The 11,839-nt window shown below is 43.8% G+C and overlaps 1 protein-coding gene across 1 annotated transcript in view; it reads left to right on the forward strand.

Moving 5' to 3' along the window:
* CDK15 (cyclin dependent kinase 15) overlaps nucleotides 1-4,294 on the forward strand; it is a 34,822-nt gene extending 30,528 nt beyond the window's left edge. The window contains 1 exon segment of the mRNA XM_076340739.1: nucleotides 4,185-4,294. Within this exon segment, the coding sequence (XP_076196854.1) occupies nucleotides 4,185-4,294 (110 nt within the window).
* The last annotated feature ends 7,545 nt before the right edge of the window (nucleotides 4,295-11,839 follow it).

The raw sequence follows: 11,839 nt of genomic DNA on the forward strand, positions 1-11,839 counted from the left end.
TTAAATGAGGTTTGTCAAAGCCACAGGGCTCTGCTGCTGCCGGAGAGGCGGACAAGCACTTCCCGCAGTGACATCTCCAATCCCCAAGGGAGAAGATGAAAGTGTCAGTGCCGAGAGAGAGAGAGTGTGGAAAAAAACAGGTACAGAGACAGACAGTGTGAGAGAAAGGGAGAGAGTGAGGAGAAATAGAAGGAATGAGAAAACAGATTGGCATAATGTGTCAATCTCTCCGACACGCTGCCAGAGAGGGGACAGATTCATTTCACCTGGGTTTATGCACCATCCCATATTTGTTATCCCCCATATTGCGGCAAGAAGTACCTTGTGGACAGGAAACTGCATGGCGTTATCATAGCAACCAATGTGTTGGGAACAGAATCAAAGTGCACAGGGCTGAAACAAGTACAGTATGATCATGCAAGACCATATTCATAAGTGACTCATTAAGCCTGTAAAAATTAGGCAATTCTGAATAATTTCCCATGTAGCCATCCCTACTGCCATAATCGTGTAAGACATTTGTTCTCTTGTGTCATTTTGGCATCACACTATTTTGGAATTTAACTGTATAATTTTAAAATTCTGGTTGCTATGATAACACAGTGCAAATTTTAAATATATTCTGTTTCCACTTTGTTCTGGAGGATGCTGGCTATTAGTCCCCATCCTCTGAAGGAGAAAGTTAAAGCAGAAAGGCAAAGAATGAACTGGAGTTGAAAGGTGAAAGGAGGAGGGGGTTGATCCCAAGGTGTGTGAGAGAGTAAGCAGGAAACAACATTTGAGCAAATAAAAGGTTCCCGTAAGAAATTATTTTCTATTTTTATGAAATAATTGTAGCCATAACTGTCCTTTTTATAAGTTGCTATGACAAGCTGGAAGCCAGAGGATGTTTTTCAAAGGTCAATTACTGGGAAAAAATGATTGGAGAAATCAGTGTTTCGAAGGTAAGTACCCCTCCAAATAGTGTGTTTCTCATTACTGAGGGGAATGCTAAAGGCTAGAGGCTGGCTGCTCCCCCTGAGAAGGGGGAGAGGGAACAAGGGGCTCTTTGCTTCCTGGCGGTCAGCTCCTGCAGAGGAGAACAGGTTGCTGTTGCTTATGCTCATCTGGATGCAAAGTGCTAGAAAAAACGAGCAGCCCACGCTGTAAGAGAGGAAGACTCTCTGTCCCTGAGTGGGGCTGGTCCACAGATGGGCCTCTCCTACAGCTGCTCGATCCTGTGCCTCTAGCGCTAGAAGGGGCTGCTAAGGCCCAGGTTCAAACCCCACTCATTGTCTTGGTGGCCTTAATTCTATACACGCCACCAGCACTGCTGGATATGGCAATGAAGGAAAGGAGCATGGGATTCTCTAGTTTCCTTCTACTGTGGCTAGTAGCCTAAGGGATGGCAGTGATGACCTTTCGTAAAACTGGAGCATTTGCTGTCCTTTTTCTGGCCTAAGCCAATCCTGAGACAATTATCTTTGTGCAGTGCAGTCCTGCACTACAGCAGCTCTGATAAAACTTCAGTCTAACCCTTTGCCACCTGCTAAAGCAGAATGTTTTCTGTCCAATTAATCACTCCTGGAAGAAAGATGAGATCCTTGAATCAAGAAAGCATGAGCTGTGCTCTCAACTCATTGTCAGTCCTGAAGTGCAAAGGGTCTTCTAGGAAGGTATCCCACTCTGCTGTCAGACAGGTCAGACACAGTAACAATTGCAGCTTATTATTCTTAGTTATAGACTTGGTTTATTTTCTCTCTCTTTTGCCCTCGAATGCTTTAGAGCAGGCTCGCAAGCAGGGAGGGTGAGCAGTGGGATTTGGGGTTAGTACCAGTGTGCTCCCAAAAAAACATTGCAAGAAGAGCTCTGGCCAAACAACCCAGGCACACGGGCCAGGGAGGCCTGAGCTGGCACCTCAGATCCTGTCCCCATCGGACCGATGTCCAGGCTCAGCATAGACCTTTCTCACAGTTCAGGAGACATTTGACCCTGGGCATACCATCAGCACAGCAGTTAGTTAGTTATCAAGTCCAATTTGTGCTCCGTGAGGAGGACTGTATGTTGCGTGGATGTGATCGTGGCTTTGACTAGGAGGGACTTGGTCCTTTTTGGGTACGGTTGGTTTCTGGTTGTTACCTCCCCCCAGCAATTCAAAACCAGTGTGCCAGGTGGCGATGACACTGTACCGCTTCTCCTAAAACAGACCGCTTTACAGCTTTTCAGAGACAAGGAGGAGGAGGGAGGCTTGATGTTGACAGAGCACTGTCATTTTAATGCCTGTTGCAGCTAAACTAATGCAAAGCAAGTGTAGGCAATGAGGAGGTTAAGGCTGCAAGCCATTGCCTACCAAAAATCCCACTACTGTTGGGATTGGCCAGTGCTGGTAGATGTTATCACAGGGCGCATATAAAGAAGAGCTAGCTTTCATGGACATCTTGTTTGGCTTGGCTGCTTTCCCTAGGTTCTCCTACGTAGCTAAAAGGTTTATATAGTCCCTTACATTTTTTTTACCTCTGTGCTTTGCCACCTCTGTATACAGCACATGGATATCCTTCACTGCAAATCAGATACAGACACCTGGAAAGTGAAGTTCCCACCAGGTGTATGAATCTGGTTTATAATGTGTCTTAATAAGGGAATAAACCAAAGTTGGTGTTGAGCAGCAAATCAGCTGTCACTCCTGAACCAGAAGCAGTCTTTTCTGTGAGGTGATAAAGCAAATCTTCACTTAACTCGGGAAAAACACCCCTCACTTCACCTGGCCTGATCTCCACAGTGGTGGAAGGTCTGCTTGCATAAATACTGACAGGACACTGAAGTTCTGTATTATGTCATTAAGCCACCATGCTAGGAAAGAGCCATTGCAACATCACAGCAGATGCGTGCCAAGGGCACGGGCCTCTGGAGATGTTGCCCTGCTTAAGCTCTTCCCCGGGCGCCGGCTTAGAGCAGACATCATGCTGGCAGGTGCTGGGCCCTGTTTAGGAGCACAGGGCGAAGGGGAAGATGGGAAAAGAAGGAAGGTTTCCTTTGCTCACCCCCCAGCTCATGCTCTTGCAAAAGCACAACTGGCGCAAAGTTTGGCCCACATGACTTGTGGAAACAAAGTCCTACAGACATGGATCAAATGCTCTGACTCCCATTGAACTCAGGCCAGAGAATCTCTATAAAGGTCTTATTGTTCAGGGAGATGAACTGCTCTTGGGGGGGAGTGCTGTTAATACCCTTCATGGAGGCAGACGCTATTGCATCAGAGGTTAGCAGACATTTTTCTGTATTTTGTCTAATTGCAAGTTGTATCTGAAGTTTCTTTAACTTCCACTTTCCCTTTAACACTCTTAAATGCAAATCTGAGAAGATTTAGTTGTCTTGTTTGCTGTGAAACACATCCGGACTGGAACTCCCATGTTTGCCATCCTCAGGTGCACTTCTGCCTTCACCCAGTTATCAGCAGAAAAGAGCAAATGGGGGTGTAGTGATCAGATTTCTAAGGCACAAAAGTTAAAGCTAAGTTTGAGATTGTGACAGCAAGCAACCATGAGCCTAGGAACTCAATTAGCCTGAAAGACAACTATCTCATTATCTTTCCTAGAATGATATAAATACATAAGAATATAAAAATTTAAAATAAACTCTCTCTCTATTGACTGTCTAGATGACTGAATTTCACTGCTCAATTTCTTTAAACACCCACTTTAGTATTTATTTATTCTAAGCGTGAAGCAGCTACAATAATTAGACTGTCAGATTTGGTAAGTTAATGAGGAGTCACTGGAGTGGAAGGTTTTGCATTTGTGAGATTGCTGAAGGAGAGAAGCTCCCTGCCTTCGCTCTATCTCTTTTTTCTTTTTCTTTTTTTCCCCCCTCTGCTGGGTGGGAAGGAGAGAGCTTGGCAGTGCGTAGATCCATTTGAATCCTTTTGATTAGCGGGTTGCATTCCCACCACTGTTCTACCAATAATATTTTGCTGGTTGCTCCAAGAAAAAGAAAAAGGAAAAGAAACCATAGATGAGATTTCTAGAGAAGGGTGCCTAGATTAAAGAAATCATTTTCAAAAAAATTCAGAAGGAACGGACCTGTGAGAAATAGGATCCTGAATTAGTTTATATTGTGGCTAATGTCACAGGAGAGCATTAGGAAAGTAGCACAGTGAAGGAGAAGGACCATTTTGCAGCTTTCTCTTTAACCCGATTTTTCCACAGGACAATCGGTGCTCACAGTTCCAGGAGTGAGACTGCAACCTGAAATCTGTGACCTCTTTGCTTCTTACTGAAAAGGCCATCTCTCAGGAGGTTCAAGCAAGTTTTGGTAGAAAGGAGGGATGATTGGCTAATTCTTGGCTAAGCGCGTAGTTGCCACTGTCAAAGCTGCAGCCATCATCCTTAGCATATGAATTCCTTTGTTTATTGAAGGTGGGAAAACAGAACTGATACCCAGGGCTGGATGACCACATCCCAGGCTGAGGACAAAGTGGAAAATCTCACATTCAGAGAGAAGAGATCAGCAAGCCAGTGGCCCCCAATGCACAATGCTCAGTGGTATCACGGGAGGTTTGGGTTTGTTTTGTCATATTCCCAAGTCTCAGACCAGTGCCCTTTCCTCTGATGCCTCCCCAGTCAAAATATTGCTTCATTTCCCCATTGCTTAAACTGACCAAATTGCTTTGTTCACCTTTGTCCTTGTCTATTGCGTTCACATTTTATAGCTTACTTGTTTTGGTTTCACATGCAATGGAACCCGAGCAGAGCTAGGCAAAATCTCCTTAGCTCGTAACATCCTTGGTTTTAATTAATCAGTATTTTAATAAGACACACCTCAAAATGATGCTTCAGCATCAACGTTTTTCATCTCCTTTTTGTTACAGAAGACCAAAAGATTACTTAAAATCACTGTTATTGAAAGAAATTCCCAGAAAATACCCTTTTATTATATCCTGTCTCTTTGTTTACTTTGTGCATTTGTTAACAGCATGTGTCCAGTTGATGTCACCAGCTGGGTCTGTGCTTGCAGAGCAGACCTGGAAACTGATCTTGAGGCCAAATTAGTTTGACTGTCTTATTGTCTGCCAAGCTAAGAGGCAACCTAGCTGTGATAGCAGAGCAAACCTCAGCTACCCGTCTGTGCTTTCAAATGCATGTAGATGGCATGTACCTGCTATAGGATCAGGTCCCAGCGCTCAGTGCCTGGTCTCGCAGCCTCTCTCTACCCCATCTGTCCTCATCGTGTAGACGACAGCAGGCAGACAGGACAGCCTCGAGTCCTTTTGAGAAGGACCTGATGCTGCCAGCGCTGTGGCCAGATTGGGTTTTGGAGGCAGCCTGAATACATTCCCTGCTCACCTGCTCAGCTAAGTGCAGACAGGGAGGCTGTTCCCTCTCTGTGATCAGGGAGGAACTAATCCTGCCAAAAAAGCTGGTTGTCAGTTCCACTATGGCTTCTGGGACAACTCACTTGAGGAGGGCACTCATGCTTCAGTGTTCAATGAACTTGGATTTGGCCACTTTTAACTGATTTTGAGAGTATTTCACAAATACATAATTTAAAATAGTGAAACCATGAAAATAGTAGGAGATACTCTTAAACATTTTTTTTTTTATATTAACCTGGCCTCAAAGTGATTGTGTCCCTTTTTTTAAGCTGCTTACAAAACATACTGAACAAGCTTAAATGTCAACTCAAGTTTTCTTCTGCACTTCATTACAGGAAAACATTCTATAAGTGAAGGTGTTCATATTATTAATTCTCTTTTTAAAAAAGGCATCTGGATTCAGACTTGCAAGCAAGGTTATAAATGAAATAAATAGTAATTTTTGTTGTCATTTTAATAGGCTACCAATGGAAAGCAGGGGGTTCTGTATGCTTTTTCGAATCTAATCAGAGGTAGATAGGTAGATAGGCATCTAAAGCACAACAGCCTCACACTGGCACATGAGAGAATGGAATTTCCTGGGAACATAATGAAACTGGCCAGCCTTCCTTCATTGGCCAACCTGAGTTAAGTTACAAAAATAGACAAAACCAAAAAACTAAACGTACCAGGCTCAGTCATGAATCCATGGGCCCTGAGTGACACAGCAAGGGACAAAACATCATCACAGTCTTCTCCTTGTTCTCCTTCTGGTTTCAGGAAGGGAAGAGATAGTGCCAGGCGTCTATCCCAAGGTGATATACACTGCATGCCAACACTCCATCCATTTTCTACCCTATTCCACCTCTTTCCCTCTACCTGCTGAGGAGGAATGTATGGATCATCGGAATCTGCTTCCGTTCTCATGCTGCCTCTCAAAATGCAGATAAATAATGCAATGCCTCATATACGTATGCGCTACTGTACTAGCTAAGTGTAGTTGAATATGCAGGAAGATTAGAGCTTGTTTTAAACCAACTGTTAACAAGCAAAGTAACCGAAGTCACTAGCCCTGCAGAATATTTGGAATTAGGATTTATTTTGCCTTTTGATTCAGGACTTAGGCTATGGATTTTCATCCTAACAGAACTCCTTTGCAACAGCGGCAGATTCTGCCCTCCATTACACCAAGGACCTTTGAAATAACTCTTGATATTGACAAAATGAAGCAAAATCTTTGAGAGTATAAAACAAGGGCATAGACTGGTCAGGGGGGGTGGCATTTTTAAAAATCACCTTTCAGTAGAAGAGAATGAAATTGTGCAGATGTCCTGCCTTTTGTTTTTCAGAAAGCAATGTCAGAAAGATTGACTTGGCAACGAAGATGTAACAGCAGTCTGGACACTGGACTTGCAGAATAAACTCAGCCATGTGTCACTTAATAGAGAGATCCCTGGACCAGAAGATTGATGTACAAACAGGACAGATGGGGACTGACAATTGAAAGAATGTAGAGGCTGATCCAAGGCTTACAGAGACCTGTCATTCCTGGGGTTTGCCTACAATCTCCTTCAACAAAAGAGCTCCTGAGGGAAGGAGGGGATTAGTCAAAAGTTGAGTGAAGTCTCCAGGGAAGATGGTTTCTTGGATAAAGTTGTCAACAAAAGGAATTGTTTAAGACTATTTGTTATAATTTCCTAGAGGGAGCTTCTGCCATTACTAACAGGATTACCAGCATACTGGTTCCACACCAGCAGAGCATTAGACATGTGCATTGCAGACTGGTTGCTTAGAGCTGAATTCAGGAGTCTTATACTGGGTCCCAAATGTGTGCAGGTGTTGATGAGCAGAGGGGAGATGGCAAAGAATTAAGATGCAGCCAAACACGGGCCATTTTTGGTACAGCTGTTGCAGAGAGTCCTGGTTCATTAATGAGTTACCAGGGTGTTTTAATCTCCTTGATCTCAGGGCTGCTGACAGACTATGAGAAGGAAAGCTAATCTGAGGTGAGTGCTGATCAGGATACATGGGGAAATCAGAAAGCTCTTTCCCAGCTACAGTTACTGTGAAATTTCTCATAGAATTCTTCCTGGAAGAATCGGGAAAGCAAGTAACTTACTGTGTTCATGTACTAGTCTGCTTGGTTTCAGTTACCTGGGATACTTTTTCTCAGCTCTGGGACATCAGAAACCAGAAGCCTCAGTGTAACCTCACAGGACATCTGGGAAGAAAAGGAAGACAAAGATAAATCATTAAGGTGCAGGCATGCAAACCTTCTTGAATACTTCTTATTCATCTCAGTAGTGTCACTGGCATGACTGGGAGAATTTCTCTGAGCAAGAATTATGCAGAGCATTGAGGCATTGGAACAAAACCAGTCATGGAGCTATGGGGAAACACCAGAGAAATGGGTGGCAGCCGTAGAAAGAGCTGGAAGGTGACATTTTAGTGTAAGGGAGATACATCTCCAGCCCCATGCCAGTCCATTGTTTGCTAACAAAACACTGCAGATCTGGACAGGAAGCAGCACAACTGTTTATGTTCCCCTTTGTCCTTGCTATAGACATAATTGCAGGAACGTATAGATTAGCTATGTAAAAGAGCGCACAGGCTATCTGCAGGCACTGCTCAGTTAAGAGGACAAGAGGTATTCCTTATCTTACGTGACAGTCCTTAAAGTTCTCTGCCTTGATGAAAAGGCAAGCTATGTCCCAAAAGTCTTTCCACCTCTCGACTGCATGGACCCAGATCTCCCAAACACCAGCCACTCTCAAAGTGAGTGTGAATGCCTGACCTCCCTTTGCAATGCTGAACAGAAATTTGTCTCAATATTAGGACCTTCTGCCTTTCATTTACTCTGCAATGACTCTAGAATAATATTACAGTGACCTCACAGCAGTATAAGCAGGATCAGACTAGAGTATCCTGTAGAGTTCTACTTAGGCGTGTATCTCTGTGTCAGCTTCCCATGTGCAGGTTTATTTGTGGAGAGAAAGGCATTTGGAACCTTTTTAGAAGAAAAACAATAGTTCTTAAGCACACTGGCACTGGCTGTTGCATTGCAAAAGCTTCTAAGAACTGATACAAATAAGCAGCTTTTCTAAAGTGGATGTCTGGCTGCATAGGTAGGAGATAGCTCTCCCCTTCTGAGTTACGCTGCATTGTCATATGCATGATCAGAGCGGCTGTAAATTATGCCCAAGTTGGGATAGGGGGGTTCTGCGTTCCTTTTGCACTCTTGGAGATGGCTGGATGGACTAAGAGCAGTGAAGAAGCACGATCTCTAATGCCTGCCATGGGATGGTTATGGCTGGATGTCTGCTCCTAATTGGGAGCCACTAAATGCTCAAGATATGTTAAATGAAAGGATTTGTTATGCATGGGCAGTGAGTGATCTGATGATGGGAGCTGAATCACTTTCTCATGGTGTCTATCCAGAACATCAGTTGTAAATTTCTTCTGCCCTGGAGCAGGAGAGAGAATGGCTTTGCTCTTTTACATAACTGCTACCCCATAATGGCCAAAGCTCTTATGCTAAATTGCCAAAAGGCCAAATGATACCTTCTAGCTCTGTACCTGAAGGGGTGGAAAGCCAGGAAGACCCTGGCAAAAGGATGTACTGCAACCCAGCACTCTTCTGTTCACTAACTCAATATTGGAGGCCCAATGCCTTGAATATGCCAGATCAGCGAGAGAAATTGCCCCAGAACCACTCCTCTCCCAAACTAACGTGAGTACTATTTACATCAGGAGTAATGATCTCAGTAGATTTTCCATCCCCTGGCCTGCACAGGGGCAACAGCTTTCAGGGAAAATGGACATAGTGTTGTAATGAATTGGGAAGAGTAAGTAACAAGAAACACATCTGAATTCATGTACCAAGTTAGTGCCACCCAAAAAAGTGGTCCTGCTTCCCTATTTCCTTCCCTGCTTCAAGCTTCACAGTCTTTCTCTCTTTTGCTCTCTGGCACTGTTCTAAGACCTTGATGAGCTCATTTAACTCACTAAACAGGTGGAAAACTATTAACTCTTTTGCTGGGTTATTTTTTCATTAATTTAGTGAGCTGAATCAGATTATGAAGGGGTCGGAGAAGTACCAGACTTCATGCATGGCTGAGTGTGGAGTGGGAAAGGAGGAGCAGGAAAAAGCCGTGGAGTTCATACTCTCTTATCTCCAGCCTGCTCACACCTAGTTCGTGTGGGTGGTCATCCCCTGTCACATCTGGATGTTCGATGTTCTGTTTTGAGGTAATAACTGAATGGGTTCTGGTGAGAAGTGCTCAGTACTGCTATCATGTATGTGGGCCCATCTCAAATCTAGGTGTTTGCTGTTGAAGACCTCACAAAAAATCCCAGACATTGGCACAGAAGTGCAGGACTGACCTTTCCTTTTTTCCAGAAAAGACTTTCTCTTGGCAGGGGTAGGATGCCTTGGTAAAGCAGGTGAAAGTTTATGAAGTGCATGTAAATGGAGATCATTGTGCTTGAGGGTCAACAAACTGTTTCTTCTCACCATCTAATAAGAAATTAAAAACAAATCTGAGATTTTGGAGAAATCCTTTAACATCCTCTTTTATGTAAAGAGAGTTTAACAGCAGACTTAAATATTTGCTTTAAAAACATCTTGAAGTAAATGAAATAACTTATTTCCCAGGCCAAGATTCTGTTTTACTTCAGCCCAGAGCAAGTTTGTTGGTCAAATTACATTTCCCCAAGAAAAAATCCGAGGGCTTTAATACTTGCAAACCCCTGTCTGTAATGGCGCAAGCGGGCAATGCTTTTTAAAGGGGGGAAAAAAGCGCCAGGAAAATCCCTCTCACAAGCCAGAACTGCATTTGGGGAGCCCAGATGAAAGCCCAGATGAAGGTCATGTGACAGGTGTCACTTCAGTAATGATATTGGGGCAGAGATAAAAGTCCTCACCAGCTGGTCATGTGACATCGCTTCATTACTGGCACAGCAGGTGGTCGGAGAGTCTCAATGCCTTTATTTTTTTATTATTTTTTAATTTTTTTTTATTCTGTGATAATGAGAAAATGTTTAAACTTCCATCCTTGTGTTTAAACACTTCTTCATGCTGACAGCAGCAGGAGATCCCTTGATCAGCTGTCAGATGGGAAAGTGCAATTTTTCTGGAAAGTAAACAGCATGTTTGCCAGTTGGAAATAATTTTCTGTTTGTTGGGACTGCTAGTCGTGGCATGATGGAGCCATGTCACAGCATCTGACAACTCTGGAGTGGGGAATAGAAAACAGACTGAGAAATGGGTTTTAGACTCTGTCTCTGATAACAGGAGCTTGGGATTTTTTTTTTACACTTTGCTATTGTTATTGTGGGGAAAAAAAACACCACTTATGGATTGCTTATGAAACTTTTGCAAGCAGTGGCTCAGTGTCAGTGTGAATACATGGGACCTTCTGAAAGAAGCTCCTGCATTTTAACAGAAACTTTCCTAGGAGAAAAACAAAAGGGACACACAAAGGAACTGAGTGGGTGTGGAGACACGTGGGGGTCAAGGTTGCCAGATCTCATTCCTGGCTAGCAAGAAAAAACAAAAAAAATTCTCCTTATAATTACATTAGAAAATGTTTCAGGGCTCTGGTGTCACACAGACTTGGGGAACCCACTGGGAGTTTCAGGTGAGACAAGGAAGGCAAATGTGGTCACAGGGTCATGCCAGCAAGCTCAACCCCGTCCCGGGGTGGCTGGGGCCTGGCTGAAATCAGAGCTGTTGCGCTCCCTGTCGGAAGTATCCTGAAACCCAACTAAGTTCACTTTAAATGCTAACCACATTTTTTTCTTTTCCTATTACGCAAATACCTTCTCAAAGTCAATTCCCATAAAGAACAGAGATACAGATATAATGCACATAATTTTAATTAAAATTAAGGTTTGAACGTGCATATGCAGAGGCATACACAGCATTTTTCCTATGCAGCCATAGACAACATCTTATATGCAGAATCAACAAATCAACCTGATTTCAACACTGGGAAAGTTAATTACCCAGAGCATGGCTTGGATTGCGTATTAGATATTTGCAGCAACTATGTTACATGGAGTCCTTGGTAGTGTCCCAACAAACGCTTTCCTCTGCCGGCTGCACTGCAGCCTTCTCCCTCTTCCTAAAGATCTCCATTAAAAGCTTCCTCCCTATTACACTTCATGAAATCTTGGCTTATTAAAACTGAAGTTTCAATGCCCAGTTGGTATCTCACTTGCACCAGGAAAGCCCTAGAGCTGGTGCTTTGGTTTCAGCTCCGCACTCTTGAGCGAGGCCGGGCTGCCCTGGGCTCTGTGGAGGCTGGTGGAGCTGGGGAGGCAGCTGCCTCCCTCCCACCCCACACGGCTGCAATTAGGGGCAGGGCCGAACCATCAGCAAAAATGATCCCAAGCGAAAGGATCAGAACAGAATCTGGCCCTTTGTTAGCAGTCATTAAAAAACATTGCACTTTTAATAGGAGCTTATTCAATTAGCAGACTAACAGGCTCCATCAGATAAGCTGGGGA

The sequence above is a fragment of the Aptenodytes patagonicus genome, chromosome 6 (assembly GCF_965638725.1).
Source record: "Aptenodytes patagonicus chromosome 6, bAptPat1.pri.cur, whole genome shotgun sequence".
Classification (NCBI taxonomy): domain Eukaryota; kingdom Metazoa; phylum Chordata; class Aves; order Sphenisciformes; family Spheniscidae; genus Aptenodytes; species Aptenodytes patagonicus.